The following is a 26,382-nucleotide window of genomic DNA, read 5'->3' on the forward strand; positions in this document are numbered from 1 at the left end:
CCTACTCTTCCCACACTCTTTCTGGACTCCGCTCTTGAGATCCGTTGTGTGGGAAGTAGCAGGCACGTCGCAGGAAAGCAGGGTTGCTGTCCCGTCAGCCTCGCAGGTGGTGCTCACTGGGCAGATGCCTGACACCGCCGTGATGGATGACCAGAGCATGCCCACTGCTTGGTACCTGGTGTTGATCCCCATACTTTCCTTCCCAGTATCTTCATGCTTCCCAAACTGTCCTATGCTTTAATGCAAAATGGCTTTGTATGGAAAAACCATTTCATTCGTGGTCTTTGAAGTAAGCTAATAAATGTCCCCATCGCGTTCTTAGTGTCAGCCAAAATTAGACCCCCTTTGCTCAGAAAAGAGAACCTCTGCCCTCTTTTATGTAGTTGATCATAAAATGCTAACCAACAGAGATCTAAAGGGCTATCTTACGCCCCTGCTCCTACCAAAGAAAAAGTCGTCTTGTGGAGCTGGTGTAACCTACTTTATAATTCTGTTAATCCAATTAGAGGGTTTAGACGTAGTCTCAAATGAAAAGCCAACCAGAGGCCCAAGAAATTGTTAAACAAGTCTAAAGGCTCAAGTGGCCTCTTCTCCCTGTCCTGGAGCACAGATTTCCCCTCAGAAGCCTCAAGCTCAGTATCACCACCACCAACGTCCCATTCAAGGGAATCTGGAAATCCCACTGCAACTGCCTGCCGCTCTTCACTTCTTCTCTTCTGCCTTACAGGACGCTGGGGCTCCTCGGGCTTCTGTAGGGAGTCCTCTGGATGGTCAAAAGGTTAAGCTCCGCCCTTCTCCTCTGTCCGGTCTCCCACTGTACCTACCTTCTGTGCTTCCTTTCGTGTCTGTGTGTCTGTCTACACTGCCCTGTGGTAATTATACATACTGTGGCCGGTACCAGTTTGTCATGGAGTAGCAAAAGAACCTATTTACTGCAGGGTGCCCTTTCTTACCGTTTAGAGGCAAACTTGACTTTAACTTTTAGCCTGAGTGAATACACTAAACTTTGAGGCATGAAGAGTTTTTCATTCATCAGACACCTTTCTGGGAGGGGGAGATGATACATTTGATGGGGATTAAATGACGTGAAACAGTTCGCAGTGTGTGGCTTTCATCACGTTATTCTGACTGCTGGGTTCCTTTCTTCACACCAGCAAACTCTTTTCTGCAGGTTGAGGAACATTTTAAAGGGAGAAGCATAATTAAAATATCTCAGAGGCAAGCATGACCGTGGGCATCTGCAATCCGAGGATTGGGAAAGCTGAGGCAGCAGGATGGCTAAAGTTAGCCTAGGCTACATAGCAAGAGCCTGTCTCAACAACAACAACAAAAAAAAGCCTGCTACTCAACAAGGGAATATGCAATGGTTGGCTACTCCGTGTTCATGGGATTTGCAAGCAGGGAACTGCAGGCTCCACCCTGAACACTGCCCCATGTGGTAGAGTCTGGGTGTTGCTTTTGTTTTTAACCCAAGTTGTGGCTGTACTGTATCAATCTTGCCTTTGTTTAAGAGATGGGCTCCTAATAGCCGCAGATTTTAGAGGAAGCCGCAGTGTAATGTGTGTTTGTGTGTTCAGAGAGGAGCGAAAACAGAAATTACTTGACAAAATTCTGCCCGCTATTGCAGCTGCTTGCCCCATGCACAGTAGCCTTCTAGAGGGGCATGCGGCCCAGGTCGGTTTTTACCTAATAGAAGAGCCCAGTAAGTTTCCTTCTTAGGAATTTAGGGTGGATAGCCTTTCCTTCTTATTTTAACTGCTCCTCTACACCCCTTCCCAAGAAAGGTAGTGGGTGCTTGCTTGTTTATTTGTGGGTTTTGTTTCATTTGGGGAATCAGACTTGAAGATGATTTTAAATATCACACAAACTCAATCCCAGATGTTCTCTGCTTCCCGATGAAGATGAATTGAGCCCAGACAGACCATAGGTCACTGTAACGCCCGACCTCCCCGGTGTTCTGTTAGCTTTTGTTAGCGAAGAAGCTGCTGCCTAGGAGATGCTGACTTGGGTCTTCTATGTCCGGCCTAGGAGTACAAGGTCTCCAGCTGCGAACAGAGACTGATTAGTGAGATAGAGTACCGGTTGGAGCGCTCTCCAGTGGACGAGTCCGGCGACGAGGTGCAGTACCCGGAAGTGCCTGCCGAAAGTGCGGCAGCACCCTTCTTCGAGATGAAGCTGAAACATTACAAGATCTTTGAGGGGATGCCTGTGACTTTCACGTGTCGAGTGGCTGGGAATCCAAAGCCAAAGGTAAGCAAGCGACATCAGTTTTTAAGCATTGTTGTAAGAAAATACCTGAGCGACGCACGAGGAAGAATTCTCTAGTTGTACCTTTGCTTCATCAGAAATAATCAAATCACTAAAAATGCATGATTGGAGGGCTGATGCCTTTTATAATGTAATTTTAGACCTGAAAGTTAATCCAATTCTGGTGGTTACCTCATAATACAGTTTTATAGCTTGGATCCAACTTTTAAAAACATAGGAGTTACAGAAAGCCAGGCATGGTGGTACATGCCCTTAATCCAGTACTGGGGAAGTAAGGCAGGTGGATCTCTGAGTTCGAGGCCAGCCGGAGCTACAGAGTGTGGCCCTTTCTCTGGGGGGGGGGGGGGGTTAGAAGCTATGGCAATAAGGATAATAACGGGCGTGTTTATTCGGGACTGAACGTGTCCAGTACTGCTAGGTGAACACACTCGGCGATGGCTTGCACCGTGGCATCCTCCTACAGCCTGTAGTCCTGTCATTATGTTTGTTCTTTCTTTCCCTGGCCCTCCCTGGCTCTTCAACTCACGCCCAACCCAAGCAGGTTCTATCTCCTAGCTAGGCATCTTCCTAGTCTCCTATTACAACCACACCACTACCCTGTAAAAATTGGAACTTTAGACAATTTTTTTATTTGATGAAGATTTATTTTTACCTAATTATTTTTAATATGTAGTTTTCAATCAGTCCAACTTACATATTTAAAAATATTGTGTCTTTCAAATATACTGTGTTCCTTTTAAAGTACTGGGGAGAGTTGAGAAAGATGAGTCATTTGCATCTTGACCCAGAAGTACACAGTGGCCTTGCAGCCATCATCCGACTGTGTGTGCTCCCTCTCGGGTACACTTTTTTTTACCCACAAGTCACCAGAAACAGTTTGGAGCCATTTTTATTCTATAAAGCAAGATTTACATCTTTATCTTACAAGTAAAACATTTGAATTGCCAATATATTTGCAAAGAAAATAATATTGCATATAGTGCCACTTCATGGAGCCAATCACTGCCAAGGCTGTAAATAGGTAGATAAACACGTATTGCCTCATGTGAATGATATGAATGTAAATAACAGTTTCAATGAGAAAAAAAGGCAAATTTTTCATGCATATATTTATTAAACAAGAATTGAGGTACAGCAGGCTGGAGAGATGGCTCAGTAGCTTGGAGCACTTACTGCTCTTCTGGAGGATCTGGGTTTGGTTCCCAGCACCCACAACAGGTGGCTCACAGCCCAACTGGATCTCCAGGAGACCTGATACCCCTTTGTGGCCTCTACAAGTGCACACGTCTGTGCACATGCATACACGTGCACGCACGCACACACACACACACACATACACATGCATGTACAACTTTTAAAAACTAAAATGAAATTGTATTTGCTCTTAGTTACCTCCTTTTATTGCTCAAAATTCGGTCTCCCATGAGATGCTTGGTTTAGCATTTTAGCAGTGCCCGCTGCAGACCGGCACAGTGACACATGGGAACCGTAAGAGGCCTCGTACAGCCGTTATCCTTGTTTTCTTCCACAGATCTACTGGTTTAAAGATGGGAAGCAGATCTCCCCGAAGAGCGATCACTATATCATTCAGAGAGACCTCGACGGGACCTGCTCTCTCCACACCACCGCCTCCACCCTAGATGATGATGGGAATTACACCATCATGGCTGCCAACCCTCAGGTGAGAACAACAGGGGCTGGGCTGGGTCTGTGGCTGGGGTTGAGCCTGTGATTAGGCAGAGGAACCTGTGAAACTGTCTTCTACATCTTTTATCCATCTCTTTCTCTCTCTTTCCCAATGATAGAAAGTTTGTCTTGCAAGCATTTCTTCCATCAAGAATTCTTGTAGGAATGATCCGGGCCCATGTGTCCATTCCTTTCACTAATACCATCAAGTGTATCTTATATGGTCCCCTCTCACTGGGGCTATGGAGTTGCAGTGGAGGGAGGGCAAGGTTTGGAGATAGAAAATAAGCCTGTGAAAGAATAAACTGTATAATTTCGATAGAGTTAAGTGCAAGAAAACAGAGAAGGGGAGCAGGATACTGACCAAGTGGTGCCATGTACACATATACTAGACAAACCAAACTATTTGAAAACAACTGCATGTAAAACATCAATGGAAATCTTGGTCCGGAACCTAAGTTCCTAGTAGACTTCCCACCAATAGCACCTATGTGTAGATTTAGGGTTTGTTTTTATCAGAGTAGTTGGTCTTCTATTGCTCGTGGATTTAGGGTTGAAAAAGCAGTTGCCTTCTTAGAATTTAATGACTAGCTGTCAGGCATCACACTCCCAACTCAAACATGTTGCCTCCTTCTCACTGAGGATCATGCAGAACAATGCTGGGAACGGGGAACAAAGACGAAATGAACAGAAGTTATTCTGTATGTGTAACAAGGTTCCCGCAAGTCCGCAGAAGTATATCAGTCATATATTTAAAAGAAGGGGACTAAAATCAACAGATTTATTATATGATTAAAGAAGAAAGTCATATTTTAAAATTCCAGTCCATTTATCTCATTCCATTCTTCATTGCTTTCAAAATACTGGGTTAGGATGTATTTTAGTGTAAGATCATACCATGATGAACGTACCCCATCTCTCTCCACCTCGGAGATAATCAGAGGCTGCCTGGGAGAAGGTGATATTTTAACAAAACTTGAAGACTTGAGGGTTCTTGATGAGATTTTTTTCCTATGTAAATACCAGTCTCTCTATAAAGATATCTGTGTGCACTGTCAAAATTAGACTGAGACAGTTTATCCAGATAATCGGGTTACAAAAGAGCACAGCAGCCTCTTTTCCAGGAACATGTCTATATTAATGCACCTTCTTGAGGCTCTGATTTTGTTACTCATGACCACGTGACTACCATCCTGAAAAAAAAATAGAATGAAAATTATTCTTAAAAAGGGGTGCAGTGATGGCTCAGAGAGTAAGTCACCAGCTGTGTGAGCATGAGGACCTGAGGCTCCAGCACCCACATATCACAGCTGGGTTGTGATGGCACCCAGCCCTGGCATGGCAGACATAGGCAGATCTTCGGGGCTTACTGTCTAGAAATGCTAGCACAATTGGTGAGCTCCAGACTCAGAGAGAGACCCTGTCTGTTAGGTGGCGAGTGATTGGGGAAGACATCTAATGTTGAATGACCTCTGGCCTCCATAGACACACATGTGCGTGCACCTGCACACACATGTAATCTCTCACACACACAGGCGTAAAAGATCTTTTCTAATACTTACGTTCCTATTTGATGTATTTGGGAAGGAAAGAAGAAGTAGAACTTGCCCCCTCCTTTTTCTGGTTTTCAGTATATTTCCTTGACTATTAACACATTTCAACTGTCAGTTTTCTGACTACTTAAAAACAAATGCTGGAGAATCACCGAAACCCAGAATCTTTCGGTTGAGTTCTCTCTAGTGAGGTTAGGACTTACTGTGGGGCAGAATTACCGGTGCTCCTCAGCACTTGCCAGAACCAGCCCCTGCTATTAATTTCAGTGCATTTTCCTGGCATGTTTGAAATTGTTAGTGGAATAAGCTGTTTTATAAGACCAAAGAATGCAGATGCAAAACTGCATTTGAATCTGCTTCTAGCCCTCTTCCAAAGTGTGTGTGTGCACGGAAGAACTTTAAACAAGGGGCAGCAGAGCACAGACAGGACTTCACACACCAGCCAGCCCCAGGGGTCAGTGTGTCTGGCTATAGAAACTGTTTTGACAAACTGTACTGCAGCCACTAGTTAAAGGGAGGCACTAAAGACGAGATCAGTACACACCGCATGCCTACAATATCAGATTACTCTCATAAATACATGTAATTACATTTTCTAGTTAAAAAAATATAATCTTACCCAAAGACTGTGTATAACCCAGAGCCCCCCACTCCTCCGAGTTGTAAACAAAGGAACAGAGTGAAGGAAGGAACGTGAAAGAAAGACACAACACAGATGGTGTTTGTGAGGAGCCAGGGCTGTGCTCCAGCCCCCGGTGGCTCTGAGCACATGTCAGCTCTACCACACATTACCTATGGCCTTGCAGAATCAGTTCACCTCTCCATTTCCTCCTATGGAAAACATAGATCATAATGCTGATTTACATAGTGCGTGTAAAAAGCCTTTGGTTTATTTGACATACAGAGTACCTTCTATATGTTACCATTATTCTGAGTTACATACACAGATTTATCCATTATAGACCATAGCTGGACCCTTAGCAGAGCCTGTGGAACCAAGATGTCAAAGGCCAGACCTATGAGAGCTAGTCTGCCCCACATTACTGTTGGGAAGCAAGCAAGTCAGTTGGGATGGGGTTTGAAAAGTTGCTGTGTGGTCTTCTGACCTCCTGCCATTCTCTTTATCACCCGCGGGGAAGAAGGGGGGCATCAGATGCAGCTGTACCACAACCACCACTGTGTGAGCCAGAGACAGGACCGCACCCACAACACAGCTGATGCTGGGGGCCACACATGAACTGGGAAGCTGCTCTGCTCTCAGCAAACCCAGAGCCAAGAGAAAGTCGGAAAGAATAATTACTGTCCTCACTCTAAGTCCCAGTACCTCTGCCTTGTGAAGCCGAGGCTAAAGCCCCATGATCAGCCTCTTTAGTTCCTGCCTCCTGTCTCCGGGAGAAAATACAGAGATGTTAGCAGTGGACCAGATGACATCAGCAAACCAGAATCCCAGCTCTCCCTCTCCTCCTGTGATTTAAGCAAAGGGTGATTAGAATGAATTCTCTGGGTCGACCAGGAGGAGCAAAATACTCAAAAACCCCTAGGATCGCATTCTTAGACCACTGCGTACAGATCCAAATTTCAAACTGCCCGCACTGTTTTCATTATGAGACAGACCTAAGAATGAAGACGAAGCATGGGAGGCTCGGGGTCCAGCTGAGAGGTAGAGCCCTTAGCCACCTTCCTGAGAGACCAAGGTTCCATCTCCACGGCCAAAGAGCAGGGTCGCGGGCTCCAGAAGGCAGCCTGCGGAAACCCTCCAAGTGGACATTTGGGAACAGGTTGTATTGATGTTTACATCCCGCCAGCATCGCTGGGAAAGGATTCAGGAATTTGTGATACTTTACAGTAATCGCTAGCCCAACTGTCTGGTCATGGTCCTAGGTTGATTTAAATTCCAAAAGTAAAACCTTTTTATTCATCCTGACTCATTAGGAGCTGGTGCATCCTGTCCAAATATGCCAGATGTAGGTTTTATGACTCATATATAGATAATGAGATTAATCTTCCGATACATGAAGAAAAAGTGGCATTGAAATCAGAACAAGTGACAGGCCATTTCTCTGCCTACACTTGGGCAGACCTGATCTCCTGTGGCTCTGGACACATGGTGTTAAAAATAATTAACCAGCCACAATCGCAACCTTAGGACATGTGGTATTGCATATAGAAATGTTGTCATGTTCTTTTAATTTGTGCATTTGAAATAATTTAAAAGAGGAATGCCCAACGTAGACACGGCTAGGAAATCAAAACAGAAAGCTAACTCAAGAAATCTTCACTCTCTGAGACATCAAGTATAGCTGACTGAAAACTGCAGGCAGCTCTCTAAAGCCCTGATGGCCTTGAGTTTTTCACCTGTTCTTTTCTAATTGTGAACACTTGGGAGGGAGACAGGTCATAGTCTGTGGCCTACATGAGGTGAAATGGCCAGGAGGGAGAGGACAGGATCAGAGTGGGAATGAATTCAGTAACATGCACAGAAGGCGGGGTTTTCCTGCACAGGGCAAATGATCACAGAGAGCAGGCAGGAAAGAAGGTGTTGACTCTCGGCAGGATATTTTAAAACAGGGTATTTTTCCACCTCGATGAATCTTTGGCGAATAAGAAACATGCTAGATACTGTTAGCAACCTCCAAATTTTACCTGGGACAGAAGGCACAGCTCCGAACCCATGTCGACAGGGTCATGTGTTATACTCCACGTGTCCAGCCCCAGCAATTCATCAGAGACCAGAGCGATCACAGGGCTTAGCATGACTGCACAGCACTATACCAGACATTCCCAGTTTGCAGATCACAGAAACGCTTGTTTCAGACTCTAATCCTGTCTTTAAGATACAGTTGAATCTAAACACGAGTGTTTGGCTGTGTTTTGTTGCGTTGCTAAGTTACCTGATGATGCATTTGGGTTTGGAAGGGCTGTTTTGCAGCTTGCTGTGTCCTCCCACTGCAGGATGTACACAAGCGGCAGGGGCTTGTGCGCCGTGAGTTAGGCTCATAAACTATGAAACATAAATATTATTTTCATATCATGTAAACACTGGGCTCGAGTGATGAGGCATTGAAGAACCTCCACAAGCTAGACATCTCATGCAGAATCACTGTAACAATTCAAACTTCATGCTTGTAGTGTGACTTTAAACTCTGAATTTCCCCCCACACCCCGAAATAGACTTAACACGGGGCTGAGTTAAATACAGAAAGTTAGTGTTGTTGATTGTGTTTATGTTGGGATAGGGTTCCCAGGCTTAGTCTGGGCTTTACTTAAGAATTCACTTGATTACCATTCCACAAGTTAATAGAGCAGATGGGAATCAGAAAGTTAAAACCAAGTACAATTGCGTGTAGCTGCGCATAATTTCGTGATTCCTAGGGTTGGTTGGAATATTTAGAGGACTAAAATCTTCAGTGGTAATTCCGAATGAGCACCGTCTTAGTAAAGTGTTCAGACTTCACACCTGTCCTTTCTCCTGGAGTGCACAGGCGGAACTTTCTCCTGGTGTGCACAGATGAAACTTTCTCCTGGTGCACACAGGCGGAACTTTCTCGTGGTGTGCACAGGCAGAACTTTCTCCTGGTGCACACAGGCGGAACTTTCTCCTGGTGCACACAGGTGGAACTTTCTCCTGGTGTGCACAGAGGGAACTTTCTCCTGATGCACACAGGCGGAACTTTCTCCTTGTGTGCACAGAGGGAACTATCTCCTGGTGTGCACAGGTGGAACTATCTCCTGGTGTGCACAGGGGGAACTATCTCCTGGTGTGCACAGGGGGAACTTTCTCCTGGTGTGCACAGGTGGAACTATCTCCTGGTGTGCACAGGGGGAACTATCTCCTGGTATGCACAGGGGGAACTTTCTCCTGGTGTGCACAGGCGGAACTTTCTTCTGGTGTGCACAGGCAGCATCTTTGCAATGATTCCACTGAATCCTAGACTTTATTTTTAAAGAAAGATTTAAAAGTATATGACTTCTTAGTCTGGATGCTTTTAAAAATATTCCTGTACTGGTTAGCAACACAGCGCAATGTTTTTATTACATTATCTACTGACTTAGTATGGTGTGTGTGTGTGTGTGTGTGTGTGTGTGTGTGTGTGTAGATACACACTTGCCACAGTGTGTGTGGAGTTCAGAGGATGGCTTGTGGAAATCAGTTTCTTTTCCCACCGCATGGGTCCCAGGGATCAAATTCAAGTTATTGGGTTGGTAGCAATCGGCTTACCCCTGAGCCATATTACTGTGTGGATACAGTGATATATTTAGCCAGTAACAACAAAATAATCAGACATGTAATCCTACCTCTTGAAGACCAAGCCCTCCCCGTTTATGTGTAGAAGTGAACATTAATATATAACTAGAAAGATCATAAATGGTAACATCCTCCTCTAGCATGTAATCCTTGCAGCATCTTCGTGAGGTGTGCATATGTGTTCATTCATTTATCCTTATCTTGCCCAAAGTTGTAGAAGAAAATCAGAATTCAAATTGATGTTAAGGGATTTTTTTTTAAGCAATTCACATTTGCTTTCCTAAATTCAAAGTTAGAGTTTGAATTTAATTTATACTCCATGATCTTCTGACTCCATAAATGATTGGTTAATATAAACCTTTCATGTGTACACAGGAAGGGTGTATTAATTTCTATGCATCCCACCACTGAATCAGAAACACAGATACAGAATCCACACCCCATGTCAGTATACTTAAAGCTGTCAATGAAACACAAAACATGCTCTTTCTTGTTCTCAGTCTCAAAGGGAGATCTTAGATTTTATGTGTTCATCTGACAAAGCATCTACCATGATTTATCAATGGAGTAACTAATGGAGAGGGATCTCCTAAGCAAGTCACAGGTATATTTTCCCAGAGTGAGCTCGGATTTAGAAGGTTTTGATGACATTAACTTCCTGATTCCTAGCTATTCTAGAGAGTGACAAATGTTTGCTGAGACATCATGAGCACCTGTGTGTAGCGTGGGCTTCAGGTACAGTGAGTCTAAGATCTAATGGGGGAACAGCCCTCTCCTAATTGTCTCCTCAGCGGTTTGTGGGAAAGGCGGTGTCTGGGCTCCGACTCTGAACAAGTGTTGAGTGCTAGAGACACTCACTGTCTAGTGGGAGGAGCCTATTGCATTTCCTTGTCATCCACCCCTATGTATGTAGTAAGAACTCTTCCCTGGTCTGCCTTGCATCCAATGTGTCTGCCTTTTCTGAGTGGCAGCATCTCTGGAGAAATCATGCTTGGGATGACCAGAGACCAAGGTTGACTGGATTCCTGCCCTCCGGGAAACCCTACTATGGGTTTCTGGCTATGATATCCTACCTTGTTTCTCCTAATGCAATCTGCCCTGCCTACTCTCAGCCTGAACACCAGCCCCCAACACACTGCCGCATTCCTGTCTATATTGGCATCTTACTACAAGGGTTTCTCATCCATCCCAAGCTGGAATTCATGAAGCCTAATTATTAATGGCATTTCTGCTTCTCATGTCCCCTCTCTTGCTGTTTCTTTTTTGCTTCTGAAGTTAGAGACAACTCATTCTGAAAAGTGGAAGAGGAACGCATTGATGTTGCTGCCCGTTAGTAATAGCTGAAACCTCCAGAGCAAGATCTGGTGACTTATTCTTGTCATCTGGGTCCCCTAAGTATCACATGAGTCTACTTACAATTTATTGTAACTTACGAGATAAATGCAACTTTTCATTAGTGAGCCACGTGTTCTGGGTATCCAGTCCCTCCTGGTTTTAAATTGCACACCTGTTTATTTTCAGAGACCACAATGGCATGTCGTCGAGACACTCACCTTGTCTATGCACACTTCCTACAGGGTCCTCATTTTTTATCATGCAGGCATCCCTTAGAGCATGGCTTGGGCAAAGCAATAATACTAACTGCTAATGGCAGTATTGCTGAGAAAACCTGATAGAAAACTAAAATCATCTAATTCTGATCTCAGAATTGGCCACAATAAATACATGTTCGAATGTTTGACTATGAAAATAGAGGATCACAAGAGAAAAACAGCCTCCCATTGTATTTTACAATTTGGCTTCGTGTGCTAGGGAAACCTTACTTTGCGGAGGGTGTTATTTCGAATGCCATCCTAGAGAAAACAGAGCCCTGTCACCGTCACCTGAGTTCTTCAGCATATGGTTTCACTGGCCCTTCGGTTTGGTTATCAGTGGTACACGACTAAGAAATAATGTCTTAGGGATAATGAGATGCAGTACTTGCCAGTGTGTGATGGTTAGTGGTTCCATGCATAGCACGTAATGTCTTCTCCTCATGTCTCTAACAGGGTCGTGTCAGTTGTACAGGACGGCTAATGGTACAGGCTGTCAACCAAAGAGGCCGCAGTCCCCGCTCCCCCTCGGGCCAGCCTCATGCCAGAAGGTATTTCCGATGCTCATTCCTGGGTTCCCTAGGCGTTTCTTCTCATTCAGTTATTGCTGCAAACCACTGTACCACAGTCAGGTTGAACATAATGACAGCGAACACAGACTTGAAGTGTGCGGTGTCTTTATTATGCCCTTTGCAGTTGAGGAATGGCAGGGAACAAATACTTGCCACTATGTGTCCAAACTCTTCAGATACATGTTCTAAATGGGACATAATTTATTTAAAAAAAAAACGTGAAAATCAAGATTCAGGGCATTTACGTGGCGCATGAACATGAGAATACTAGCAAAGAGAACACAAATGTTCAAACACAGGTCTAACCAACATCCGTGTGTGGGCTGACAATCGTGCACTGTGACCTCTATTCTTAATCGGCTAGTTTGGTAAGTGTACGTTTTAAATCACTCAGTTCAAAACATAGCACAATGAGACTATAAATCCTATATGTTGGACTTGTCATGAGATTCTAGCATCTGGAAAATGTCTACACCCAGTCTATGCCAGACCCTGGAGCAATGATGGCAGGCAGGCAATGGACCGTTTCTGGATAATAGTTTTGAATCTTAAGAGGAATATGATAAGGCAGCCAGCCCATCATACTTGGCTGTGATTCAGACACAGTCTCCTGAAATAGCCCGGAGCCCCACGTGCTCCACCTTTGGTGGAGAGATAAGCACGCAAAGTAGGTAAGCTTCAAACAAGTGGTGGCCATATCACCCAGCGATTGTACCACAGAGCCCTCGCTTCTGACAAGGGCTGAGCATGCGTAGACGCGGCTCTGCGTTCCCTGTGGCAGCCCCAGCTCCCGGGAGCCAGTTCTGTCTGTGGCTGTAAACATGTCACTCTGTGTCCTTCTCCTCTCCTTCTCTTCTATATGTAGAACACACCTAAACTTTTCCACATATCAGCAGCTCCACAAGCCATTGTCGTCCAGTATATCTGTATTTAAGAGCACGCCGGGGAGACTTACAAAGTTTGACTTACAAAGTAGTCAGCGCCACCCCCGTTTAAAGCAGAAAAATTAAGCCTTTAGGCATGCAGACAAACTAATGAAAAATTAAACGTGCCTAAAAATGTAATTTATTTTCCCAAGGAACATGAAAAAGAATTTTGATGAGAAATAATTATATTTTTATAAAGTAAGAAATTATAATTATAATAAAGTAAGACATAATTAGGTACAAAACTTAAATCATAGTGAAAAGTTAGTATTCATTTCTATTGGGAAATATTTGATTTTTAAAAGAGGAGAAAAATAAAAGCTGCTGTTACTTTAATATAAAGCTGGGCAGTGGTGGTGTATGGCTTTAATCCCAGCACTTGGGAGTCAGGGGCAAAATCTTGTTTGTTCCAAATAAAACTAGCCTGGTCACTCTGTAGAGTGAGTTTCAGGATAGCCAAGGCTATACAGATGTTTCAAGAAACAAACAAAATTTAAAAAAAAAAAAGCAAACAGACAACAAAAAAATAACTAACATGAAGCTTTAAAATTTCTGATTAGAAAAAAAATTTCAATTATGGTAACCCATAATAATGGAGAACCATTTCCCATTTCTGATTTAGTAGACTGCTGATTGGAGAATATTATATTAATCATAAACTTCCAAATGAAACAAGGTTTTTTTGTGGCATTTTCTGCGTGTAAATGTTGGGGAGTGGGCTTAAACCGATTTACCTCTTCTGGAAGTAACTACCCTGTATGTCCTATTGATCCGCCTGTCCCGTCTCTCGTCTCAAGGCCTCGCTCTCGATCAAGGGACAGTGGAGATGAAAACGAGCCCATTCAGGAGCGATTCTTTAGACCTCACTTCCTGCAGGCTCCTGGAGATCTGACCGTCCAAGAAGGCAAGCTATGCAGGATGGACTGCAAGGTAAGCGCGTCCCTGTGTGTCCGTGCCTGCGGGTTTTCTCTGTCTTTCCCGTGGAGTCCAGGATGACCCCAGCTCAGGAGAAACGGACTCTGTGTTTATATACAGTTATCGTTATGATTTTCTTCCCTTTTAAACTTTCATTAAATATGCTCTTTACTCTGACCTAAACTCCAGGAAATCACTAAGTCTTACTGCCCCCCCCCCACCTCACCCCATTTTATAGCAACAATAAATGTGACGAATCTCCCGTGCAACCCAGTCATCCGTTATCTCCATGATTCCGCTGCGCTGTGCAGTTACTCGCCTTTTTATCCCTCCCTTTGCTGCATTACTGTCTTTCTTACATTATTGGTTAATGTTATTTAAATTAGCTTACATACTAACAGACTTCCTTAAGGCATTTTCATACATATTTAGTTTGGGTTGGTTTCTAGTTTCCTGCTCCTCCCCTCACCTACTTTGCCTCCCTATTCCCTCCTCTATCAGTATCCGCCCCGACCCCCGCCACCCCGTACAGGTACAGAGTTCACCCGGCATTTCTTAATCTTCAAAGCTTAAATGTGAATAGTTTTTTAAATTATTTGGGCGCCATCTGCTGGTTATCTCTGGAATTGCATGACATGAAAACTAGGTAGAGAGGTTTGAAAACGTTGCTGTTATGATAGGTTTCCTGGATGCAAATAAATAAATAAGTGCTTACAGGTATTTCTAAAAGTAGGCCATAGCTGTGGTCTTAATTAATTCCAAAAACATCACTGAAGATGCAAGAGTAGAAATTATGATTCCTTGATCAGTGTGAGAAAGACGGTGAGTTGGAGAGATTTGCCAAAGACCATAAGACATTCCTGTGGTAGAGATGGGAGCACCACACGTGTCTCCTCATTCTTAGCCAGGCTTTACTCAATCCTAGTAATTTACTTTGAAGTAACCTAGTTTCTTAGGTAACTCCTTTTTTGGTGGGTAAGAACATACAGAAAATAGTAAATGGATTCCTTAAAATAATTTGTTTTCTAATGTAGTGCCTCTTACATTATAAAACACAAGTTGAATTTCAAAGCATTACTTTATTTTTAATCAAGCACTAACACATTCAGGGGGCTAGGTGTAGTGGCGCACGCCTTTAATCCCAGCACTCAGGAGGCAGAGGCAGGTTGATCTCTGTGGGTTCAAGGCCAGCCTGCTCTATGTAATGGGTTCCAGGCTAGCCAGGGCTACATAGTGCGACCCTGTCACAAATAAATAATGAATAAATAAAGGTTCCCAAGTTCACACCTGAGGGTCCGGGAAACATAACTCAGCCAGTAAAGTGTCTGCTGTTCATGTGTGAGGACTTGAATTCAGATCTCTCCAACACAACATGAAAAGCTGGTACCCTGTGATCCACCGCAGGTGGGGTAATACCCAAGGCTTATTTGCTGGCAGTCTGGCCAGCCAGTGAGCCCTGAGTTCAGCAGGACACCCTATCTCAAAATGAGGTGAAGAACTGTAGACCCGATGTTGACCTCTGACCTCTGACATGCGCACAGGCATCCGCATGAAAATGCGCACACTACACACAAGAAGACCTTTGTTAGGGCTACTATATGATCTCGCTGGATATAGATCCACAGGAAATGCAATCACAAGTCAGCCACCATGCAGTGTCCAAAATACAGATTCGGGTCAAGTGTCCGCCGACAAGCAGATCGAAAGAAGAAACTGCATCATGGGTGAAAGCCTGGTGATCCGACAGGACATTGTGTTAAGTGAAATGACCCAGGCACAGGAAGACAAACACTACATGACCTCGCTTATCTGCTGCGATCTCTATACCATTTGTTATGAAATAAAACTCGGGGACAAAATACAAAAATAAGAACCTGAGACAAATATCGATAAGAACCCTGTCTCTGCCTCTCTCCCGACTCACCCAGAGCCTGGGCCGCCTTCCCGCCCGCCTCCTCCTCCTCGCTGGAGACCACTCTTTCTCTAGTTTTGGGGAACTCTCTGATCCATTCTGACCAGCTGAATGCGAACCCCGCCCCTCGAGCCAATGTCTGACTTCACTGACCATCAGACCTCAGGACAAAATTCCTGCAACAGAATCTAAAGAAGCTCAGCCGTGGAGGGATTAAATGATGCTGACCGAGAGCTGGCCAAGCAGGACCGCCCGGCGAGAAAAATGTGTATTTTTAAAATGTATACTGAAGCCGGGAGATGGTGGCGCACGCCTTTAATCCCAGCACTCGGGAGGCAGAGGCAGGCGGATCTCTGTGAATTCGAGACCAGCCTGGTCTACAGAGCTAGTTCCAGGACAGGCTCCAAAGCTACAGAGAAACCCTGCCTCGAAAAAAACAAAAAATAAATAAATAAATAAATAAATAAATAAATAAATAAATAAATAAATAAATAAATAAATAAATAAAATGTATACTGAATTACTTAGAAGCAAAATTACATCAAGTCTGAGATTAATTTTAAAATATCAGCAAATAGCAAGAGTGGGTGTGGTTGGTTGATACATATCGCTCTAGTAGCCATGTTTTATTGCTCTAAACAGCAGCATAAATGTCCTTTCATGTCTGCCTTTGAGAGGATATTGAGAACTAAGAACTCTTTGAACTCACTTTCCTTTATAAGACAATGTGAAAGTCGCTGGGTGTGGTGGCACAAGCCTCGACCCCAGCACTAAGAACACAGAAGCAGGAGGACCACACGGTCAAAGTCATCCCTGGCTACACAGTCACCAGCCTGGGCCACGTGAAACCCTGCCTCAAACACAAAAGGAGAACCAAACCTCTCTCCGTGGGAGTGAGCCCTGCCCACGGTTGCCTACTTCAGAGCATGAGGCGTGTGCTCTCCTCTCCGCACCTCCACGTGGATCAAGAGCACAGCTCCTCAGACTGCAGCCAGTTTGGGATGACCTTCGTCTCCTGATGCTGTTCTCAGCACACACTGGGAGCGCTGGGATGGGAAAATGGGACTCGCTCCCCTTGGCCTGCGCACGAGCAACCCCGCCCACCGGAAACGCTCCTCTGTGCGCTGCTCTGAAAGGTCCCAGTCAGAGAGTTCCTGCGTGTCTGTGATCAAGTGGGAAGGAGCTATAAACTCCTAAGACCTGGAGCCCAGATGGGAATATGCACTGCTTTATTCTGTGCGACTTCTGTGTCTTCCCCACAGGGAGAGGGTATCTGTGGAGAGCTGGGGGTGGCAACGGACAGCGCATACTGCGTCAACAACCACTTCCTAGCTTGGCTCTTTCTGAAATCCCTTTCTCGTCACTTATTATTGACACACTTTCCCCTTACATTCTCCAGACTTCGACAGCACGCAGAGCAGATACTTGGTTGGTAGTAGGAATAAACACGTGCCATGGGGCAGGATGGGATGTGCGAGTTCTCTGACAGATTTGGACGAAGGAATTATTTTATAATCCCATAGATGTCTCTTTGCGGGGAAGAGTACCTGATTTCTCACTAGTAAAGCTGGAAGGAGGGATGTCAGAAGCTCTTTCTTAATGCTCTTCTACATTAAAATCCAGGGCAGCGCTACAAAAAGCTGGCAGATGGCCCCAGGCCTTCGCAACATGTTACTCGCAATTAAATGTGTTTTTATCCAACCTCTGGCCACACCACTGCCAGGGTCTTAAGGTTTTAGGATATTTCCATTGTGGTGCTAATTTATCTATGACTTTCTGGGCAATTTCAAATTGCTCTTGTTATTCAGTTTCAAGGGTTATAAAATACTAATAGGTCTGTGTACTGCTGGACGCATTAGCTAGCGTCACCATGGCTCTGGCCGCTCCTTGGTCGGAGCTTTAGCGCTGAGTGTTATTGTTATAATGGTTGCACATCTTCTGTTTCCAAAGAGCTCAGAGCCCAGTGCTGACATCACCTGGGAATTTTTATAGTCTTGGGTGAGGTAAGATGATGACAGAAATATGTTTTAATCCCTGTTTCACTTATCTCTGGATTGTTCTATAAGAAATGTTTAGTTGTGAGTCTGTCTCTGCGTGCTTATGGAAACCATGGGAAGGTTTTAAACAAAAGAATAACAAGACAAAGCCATTGTTTGTGCTACCTAGTGTTCCACTGGTAAGGAAGGAGTGGCAGATAGACAAGCTTCTGGAACTTTATAGAGAGTCCAACAAGACTGTTTCTAACACACCATACAGTGTTTCAAAACTCAAGGGGAATTGATGCTGGATGCATAACTCTTGATAATTTGGTTGTTTTAGTATCCGAGAAATTTTACATGTATTTCCTTTCTGGCTTAGGTCAGTGGATTACCGACCCCGGATCTCAGCTGGCAACTAGACGGGAAGCCCATACGCCCTGACAGCGCTCACAAGATGCTGGTCCGTGAGAATGGGGTGCACTCCCTCATTATAGAGCCAGTCACATCCCGGGATGCCGGCATCTACACATGCATTGCCACCAACAGAGCCGGACAGAACTCTTTTAACCTGGAGCTTGTGGTTGCTGGTAGGTGACCTGTGACTCCATCCTCACTGCCAGAACAAGTCAAACGACATGGAAACCATCCTCCATCATTAGCTAAAATAAGTCAAAAGTCTGAAACGACAGATTGTGTCACCAAATACAATGGTAGCATGTCGTGAGGCTTAGTCAATAGGAAGCATCCAGTTTTCTTACTTAGCATAGCCACTATTATTTATCTTTTCTCTCTCCCATCACCAAGCAAAGAAGGGAAGCAGATTTGGGCAGTTCACCTTTTCATGGCTGCAATAAGCCTAGTGTTCCATGGGGAAGGAGTGACTGGCAGACAGGCTTCCAGAACTTCATATAGAGAGTTCAACGGACGAGTTTTAACAGGCCACACAGCGATTTTAAAACTTAAAAACATTTAAGCAATGTTGTCATCTCCACTCAATTCAGTATCAAGCTAAACTCAAGCTTGCCTTCTAAGCAATACTGTAGGTACTTTGTGTTCAGGAGGTTAGACTCTTTGACAAACCTTCGTGGAAAGATTTCTACTGCCCGGAGGAGTAAGGCAGAAGGAAGGATTATGATGGCCTGACCTCCGGCTATCACGAAGCTTGCCAAAGCACAGTTAAAGCTGGATTGACATCTATGTTAGCTTGGCCAGGCCTTGAATCAGCCCTGTGTGATAATCACGGCTTCCTGGGGTCCCCCTTAGTGAGCTAAGATTAGACTCAAGACAGCCTCTTGCAAACACTCCATGAACCACCCAGCTTCTCCAGTAGAGAGGCAACGAGAATAAAACTGAGAGATTTTACCTATAAAATCCAGATTCTAATAGCAGAACCAACTTGTTTTTCCCACAAAAATCTGGTAAATATATGGGAAATTCTGTCATTACAACCAGGCTTTTAAATGTGCACATTATTCTACCTGCCAACATGGTAGGTTTGGCTTCATTATTTCTCTAAGTTCAAATTAAACTGTTCATTTTTCTCCTATTAAACATATCCATTGGTCCTATTTGTCCATCAGACGTGAGGGTCCCAGAAACAGACATGGGGACACGCTTCAGCGCTCATGTGGAGCAGGCAGTGCACACTATCACGGATCAAGGTCTTCACCAGCAGATATCAGTTTGCATCCCGCTAGCTGTGTTTAAAACCAGCCTGAGAATACCAACCGCACACCAGTGTCAGCATGCACTATCTGGAGGAGCACCCTGTGCACGGCACTGCCTGTGCAGGACTTCATCCGCATTTTTCCAGTTTAATCCTTAAAAGTGCTGTGACACCTTATGGTCCCCACTAGTTGAGATGCTGAGACATCTCTGGTCGTCGGTGGTGACACAGCTCGCAATACACGAACCAGTCTCTGATGGCAAAGACCTGGCCTCACCTTAGTGGGCAGGAAGATGTGTATCTTTAGATTCATGGTTAGGAGCTCAGCTGAAAGTAAACCTGATTCTTTCTATGACATTGTTTCCACCGGTGATACAAGAAATCAGCTTCCTGTTGGCTTGTAATGTTCAGAATATTACTAACAATAAGTCCTTTTCATTTTGTTTATCAAGACCGGGTTTCTCTATGTAACATCCCTGGCTGTCCTGGGACTCACTTTGTAGACCAGGCTGGCCTCGTCACAAAGATCTGCCTGCCTCTGCCTCCAGAATGTTGGGATTAAAAGCATAATCCCACGCTGCCCAGAAAGTCCTGACTTTTAAAAGACTAAGTAATAAAATCCTATAAGATAATCAGAAAGTTGTGTTCAAGGTACACAAGTTAGAATTTGTAATTTACACGCTACACATCCTTAGTTTGTAGATAACTGTTTAAAATTGCCAAATTAGATAAGCGTGCCTTTTCTGCATGCATTTTCCCCCAATCCTTTAAATCCTGTGTGGTATGTCTCATTGCATTATGAGTTCCAAATCTTTTTTTTTAATTTATTTATTTATTAAAGATTTCTGCCTCCTCCCCAATCATAAGTCTTCAACATAATCGTTTCAGGCGGCAGCCAGTGAATCCTAGTCCTGAACCACTAGGTGGCAGCAGTAGATAGACTGCGCACTCATGCTGACTTAACTAGGAGCAAAGCTCTCGCAGGTGCCAGCAATGACTCCGAGTCTCTGAGGAGCAGATGTCCCGGGTACTGTGTGGGCCTATCAGTCTTGAATTAATTGAGGGAGTACATGAATGGAACGAAGCGTACAGACCTTTGCGTGGGGAGAGGGCTCACCTCTTAGCCATGTGGAGTGAAAAATGGTGTCATAAAAGAGCTTCCTAAATCCTCTGAGTTCCTCGCGGTGACCCTCTGTATGCCGCTAACAGATAACTCATCTCATGTTCTCTTAGCTAAAGAAGCACACAAGGCCCCCGTGTTTATTGAGAAGCTGCAAAACACAGGGGTAGCTGATGGGTATCCAGTGAGGCTGGAATGCCGAGTTTTGGGGGTACCACCACCTCAGATATTTTGGAAGAAAGAAAACGAATCACTCACCCACAGCACTGAACGAGTAAGGTAAGATGACACAGTGGCTTCGTCTACCCACAACTTGTGTAGCTGTAGGGCCAGATGAGCAGATACGCCGGCTACTGCATGCGAATCGGTGTGGGAAAGCCATTCTACTGTGGACGTGCAAGACAAGAGTCACCCTTCGTCCAAATGTAGGTTTAAGCTTTCGGAAGGTAGCAATGTTGGTATGTGGTGAGCATGTTCTGACTTAAGCTAACTGCATATTTGAAAGGTGTATATCAAAAAGAAGAGATAGATTCTTTTGCTCCAGTGGCAAGAGCCTCGTCTGTGGCTTTATAAAGGTTAGGCCCTCCTCGAGGAATAGTGCATAGATTTATTCTCCCTCTTGAGATCTGCCCCACTCCCCCATTAACTTAATGAGGCTAGCTGCCTCTCCAGAATAAGTATGATCCTATTATCCGCTGCTCGCACACTTCTGTTTCCAATGACCTAATTAAAAATGATGTTTCGTGTCCAAAGCCACTTTGGAAAAATCTAGAGCTCTCTCTAATGGCTTTATCTTTCTCTGCAGCATGCACCAGGATAATCACGGCTACATCTGCCTGCTCATTCAGGGAGCCACAAAAGAAGACGCTGGGTGGTACACTGTATCCGCCAAGAACGAGGCGGGCATTGTGTCCTGCACTGCCAGGCTGGACGTCTACAGTGAGTGCCGCCTCCTTTCTTCTCGCTGCATTTCACACGCTGAATGATTAAGAACTGGATGTCAGAATGACATATCACATTTTTACTCTAGGCTTTATGTTCTAAGTTTATACTCCAGCATTTTATTTGCCAAAAAAAAAATTCATGTTACTCTTTCTCTTTCTGTTTATAGTTTCCCGACATTAATAGCGAAACCCCTCCGGGAGAACAAGCCCCCAAGTATCGCCAGGGTCTTTGATTGATTAGCGAGACGTGCATGTTGCTTTCTCAGGCTGCCTAGTCGGCTGTGGCTTTCTCACTTGAGCATTCATAGGGCTAACAGTGGGCAAAGGCGTATGCCTTTGTCACGTTTTCTTATTCCTGTCGTCTGTGAGTGACTGCCTCTTTACATCTCTGCCTGAGTCACAAGCTCTCGCCGTGTCCTGCTGCAGTCTTAACTTGTGTTCCTTGATTCTGGAATGTGGACTTACATAGCGAAGTGCTTCTCTCATTAATATATCTCAGGCAGCTCAGCAGTAGATCCTTGAATGTGTATGTGTGTGTACATGCATTCTAAATTTAAAGAACCACCAGCTCAACTGAAAGACTAGAACAACAGCATCATATGATCAATTGATATAAGAAAAACCACATTTTAAAACAAATTCCAAAATTTTACTTCTGCTTAAGAAAGTAATAGTCCTTTGAAAGCATCCCAAATGCCTGATTCTTTTCCATTTATTAATCTTAAAAATCAATCTAGAATACCTAACTATAATTATTATTAAAAGAGAGGAAGATGGGTCAGATATAAGAAGCTTATCAACTGTTTGAGACTTCCCAGCGCCGCAGAGGCAGAGAGAACAACAGGCCTGGCTCTGTCTATGGCCATACATAGACAGTGACTTGTGACTCCTGTGAGGAAAATGCAGAAGGACCTCTAAGACATCCCCATCTCTACCGGGGCTGCATTCATTCTTTCACAAAGAATATGTTTATGGAGCCCTGGAGAGATAGCTCGGCAGTTCAGAACACTTCCTGTTCTAGCACCTCCTGGCTTCCCGAGCACCAGGTACATACTCAGTGCACATGCAAACACACAGGTAACACACTTAAACAAACACACTCTGTGCACATGCACACACACAGGCAACACACTTAAACACACTCTGTGCACATGCACACAGGCAACACACTTAAACACACTCTGTGCACATGCACACAGGCAACACACTTAAACACACTCTGTGCACATGCACACAGGCAACACACTTAAACACACTCTGTGCACATGCACACAGGCAACACACTTAAACACACTCTGTGCACATGCACACAGGCAACACACTTAAACACACTCTGTGCACATGCACACAGGCAACACACTTAAACACACTCTGTGCACATGCACACAGGCAACACACTTAAACACACTCTGTGCACATGCACACAGGCAACACACTTAAACACACTCTGTGCACATGCACACAGGCAACACACTTAAACACACTCTGTGCACATGCACACAGGCAACACACTTAAACACACTCTGTGCACATGCACACACACAGGCAACACACTTAAACACACTCCATGCCTGTGCATACACGAAGGCAAAACAGTCACATATATAGAAAACAAAATCTTTTTAAAGGAGAATATGTATGGACCCGATATATAGCAAAAGACATTAGTTTTGTGAGTGTGCTTTTGTTTTTAGAAACAGGTTGTTTCTCTGAAACCCAGGCTGACACGTAACTCACTGTGCAATGCAAGCTGACCTCAAATTTGCAATAATCTCCTGCTGCAGCCTCTCAAAGGCTGAGTTGCCAGTGTAAGCCCCCAGGCTCTGCTAAAAGCCATTCTGCATTTATTTAAACTTCTAAGGCATTTCCAAGCATATCTTTGCTAAAAAAAAATCTTCATTTGCTGTCTTTCTTTGTAGCCCAGTGGCAGCAGCCGCCACAGACCACCAAGCCAAAAAAAGTACGGCCCTCAGCCAGTCGCTACGCAGCACTTTCGGACCAGGGACTAGACATCAAAGCAGCTTTCCAACCTGAAGCAAGCCCATCTCACCTGGCACTGAACAGCGGCTTGGTAGAAAGTGAGGACCTGTGATTGGCACCCCGTTGAAGCTGAAAACTGATTGCCATTGCTTTGACCAACATACTCCTCTGTCACACTATGTAAAAGACAGAAGTATACTTTTGACTTTAAGAAATTTAAAAAAAAACACCAAAATCATATTTTTCTTACTTGATAGAGAATCTAAGTAGGTGATGCTTATAGAAACGTACATATTGCACAGAAAACTCACAGCTGTTGTCCAGGTTAGAACTTACAGAACTGTTGTGATTCAAATGGTCTGAAATGCCAAAATGCCGAAAGAAATCAACTATTCAAAGGTAACCACGATTTAAGTTACCTACAAGTGCCTTCAAACACAAGCCCTAGGTGCTATCGTGTGGCGGCGTGGGATGTTAGATGGTACAGGGACTCTATGGTGCAGGGTGTACAAATGGCTCCCGTGAACCACGTGCAATAGGGAAGGGTGGGAATGAGAACCGTGACGAAATCCGAGCGACGCCTTGTCTTTGCAAACTGCTTGTGTCAAATCAGGAAGGAGGAATTCCTTGCCTTCAATTTCATCCATATCACTTTTCTTTTTATGCTACTTCAGTACGAAGCTTCCTTACAATTCGTATTAACTAAAAGACTAAGTCAAACCTAAGCAATTGAAAGTATTCTCTAGAAAGTCGAGATGATTCACAGTTCATTCCACAAGAGGCATCGGAACCACCCAGATGACCAAGGCAGGATATATTCGGAGGGAAGGGGTTTGGAAGGCAGAGAAAGAATGAAGGAAGGAATTGTTACCCACACAGGGATCTCAGATCCAGGTTAGAGCAAAGCATCGGGAGTGGGCCAGGCTCCTCTTTGGTTTTCTTCTAAACCTTAAAATCATAGATGCAAAAACACTGCCGTTAGCCAGTCAAGGACTCTAGGGGGGTCATCTGGAAGTCTGGAGCGCGTGTGTGGTGAAGACTTCCACATAGATGAGTGTGTAGTTGATGACGTTAGTGTGTAGAGTAAGTTGGACATGGTTGAGATTGCAGGGGCGGCATGAACGAGACGTAGCCTATAGGGTCTAGTCTGCCTGAGGGAAATGGATTCTTTAGGGACAAAAATAAGCTCGTGCTACAATGAGTTTCTTTTCCTTTGGCACTAAGAGGTGGTGAACGGAAACTTCTAGTTCAGTTAACTTCCCTGATGCCATGGAACCTAGCCTGAGAAGGGCCAGGCTCGGAGCACCTACAAGGCCAAGCTGCAAAGACCGCTTTTTGATTCTGCATCAGCTAAATGGAGTCGATTCTGACCAGACTTTTAAGTCGGAACCAATATTTTTCTTTTTTAAATGAGAGAAAATAATTTGGCCTGATAGTATGAAAGATGAGGCTTTAATGGTACTTTGCTATGAGAAGAAAGCACTGTGTTCCTCATGCAAAACCTGTCTATTGTTCATTATTTATAAAGTGTCGAATGCTCTTAGCTCATTTACTCAACCCTTGCACCGTACTTCGAGCAATCTTGTGTCTGTGACCACCCCATGTATTCCGTATTACTGTTCCACATGCACAGCCTTCTCCTTCTGTAAGGACACCAACCAACCGAGCTTCAGCAGGCTTGGGCACTGCGTGCAGATGTTCTATACAGTGTGGCACAAGACTCTGCCCACACACACATTGCTAATGGGGGATTTAAGTAACCATGCAGGGTCTTATGGACCTATCTCTGTTGTAGAATTGTGACCTATATTATATCATACTTGCCAAATTTTTCTGAATGTGACTTTTTTTTTTTTTGCTAATTTGCTGGGCTTGGGATTAACTAGCATTCTTTTGCCACCTTTTATGTTGTATTTATGAAAAAACATTTAAAAAAAACAAAGTACTGCCATACTTTGGATTGTTGTGCTGTTGTAATGTGGACTTAACATCAATAAATAAATATTTAACGAACAGTAGTTGATCCTTTGTGATGCTGTGCTCGCTCTGTGGCTGCTGTACTGGTAGAGTCAGAAGCATCTCGTTTCACTGTGAGAGCTGGGGAGATCAGACACTGGGCATGAGCTGGCAAGGTCCCAACTCACTGTGTAAGAAGAGTTGACATCAGTGTGCCACTGGCTGCAGTCTCACCTGGTGCTCAAGTAGTTAAGACAGAATTCAGAAGTTCCTTGGCGTTACGGGACAGAGGACCCACTTAGCCTGCCAGCCGGTGGTTGCTCTCTTCTCCCAACGGCCACGGCTATTTCTTCCCCTCCGTCTTCAAAGCCAGAAGGGAGGATTCCCTTCATGAAGACCCTCTCATGCTTTGATTCTGGTATGGAGAGTCCATTCCCCTTTTAAAGTGCATCTGAATAGATCAAGCCAGCCCACACGATCTCCTTTCTAAACAGCAGTTAGTGTAGAAGCTCAACTGTACCTTCAAATCCCTTTGATGGGGTAGGGAGCTGGCTCACCACATAAATATTTGCTGGATACGAATGAAAACCTGAGTTCATATCTGCAGCACCTACCTAAAAACCTGGCCAATGACATCTGTACCCTCAGTGCTGAGTGCGCAGCAATAGGCCGGTACCTGGGGCTCACTGGTCGGCCAGGTTCAGGGATCTTGTCTCACAAAATAGAAGCGGCTGAGGAAGAATCCTGAAGTCAATTTCTGGCCTCCACATGTACCTGCCTGGGCAATTGTACCCATGCTGTGTGTACACCATGCACACACATAAAAGAAAAAGCAGCCTCTTCGGAATAACACCAAGATTCAGGCTCAATTGCATAGGAGAGGTGTGTAAGGCAGCTTACTGATTCTCAAAAATAGTTCAGCAAGCAAATAAAACCGGAAGTACCAGTTATTCACCTGGGTTGTTCAAGGCAAGTGAAATATTGGGATTTCACCTATAATGTCTGGCATTTTGTTTTTACAGCATCAGATTTATTCTTTATGTAGAAATTTCATCTAATTACAGAGT

At 44.4% G+C, this 26,382-nt stretch overlaps 2 protein-coding genes across 7 annotated transcripts in view; one reads left to right on the forward strand and one right to left on the reverse strand.

Moving 5' to 3' along the window:
- The window catches only part of Palld (palladin, cytoskeletal associated protein), a 386,115-nt gene extending 360,741 nt beyond the window's left edge, over window positions 1-25,374 (forward strand). For 3 of the 5 annotated variants that reach the window (XM_075986846.1, XM_075986850.1, XM_075986849.1), the window contains 9 exons: window positions 728-778; window positions 2,029-2,250; window positions 3,800-3,949; window positions 11,802-11,896; window positions 13,641-13,773; window positions 18,029-18,236; window positions 20,549-20,714; window positions 21,241-21,374; window positions 23,299-25,374. In XM_075986846.1, the coding sequence (XP_075842961.1) occupies window positions 728-778; window positions 2,029-2,250; window positions 3,800-3,949; window positions 11,802-11,896; window positions 13,641-13,773; window positions 18,029-18,236; window positions 20,549-20,714; window positions 21,241-21,374; window positions 23,299-23,471 (1,332 nt within the window). In that variant the 3' untranslated portion in view covers window positions 23,472-25,374. Of the gene's footprint in view, window positions 1-727; window positions 779-2,028; window positions 2,251-3,799; window positions 3,950-11,801; window positions 11,897-13,640; window positions 13,774-18,028; window positions 18,237-20,548; window positions 20,715-21,240; window positions 21,375-21,546; window positions 21,594-23,298 lie in introns of all 5 variants that reach the window. The other 2 variants (XM_075986848.1, XM_075986847.1) reach the window with 2 other exon arrangements.
- Window positions 1-26,382, reverse strand: part of Cbr4 (carbonyl reductase 4) — a 65,930-nt gene that overhangs the window by 15,256 nt on the left and 24,292 nt on the right. The gene's annotated exons all lie outside the window — the stretch shown is intronic.

The sequence above is a fragment of the Microtus pennsylvanicus genome, chromosome 9, assembly GCF_037038515.1.
Source record: "Microtus pennsylvanicus isolate mMicPen1 chromosome 9, mMicPen1.hap1, whole genome shotgun sequence".
Lineage (NCBI taxonomy): Eukaryota > Metazoa > Chordata > Mammalia > Rodentia > Cricetidae > Microtus > Microtus pennsylvanicus.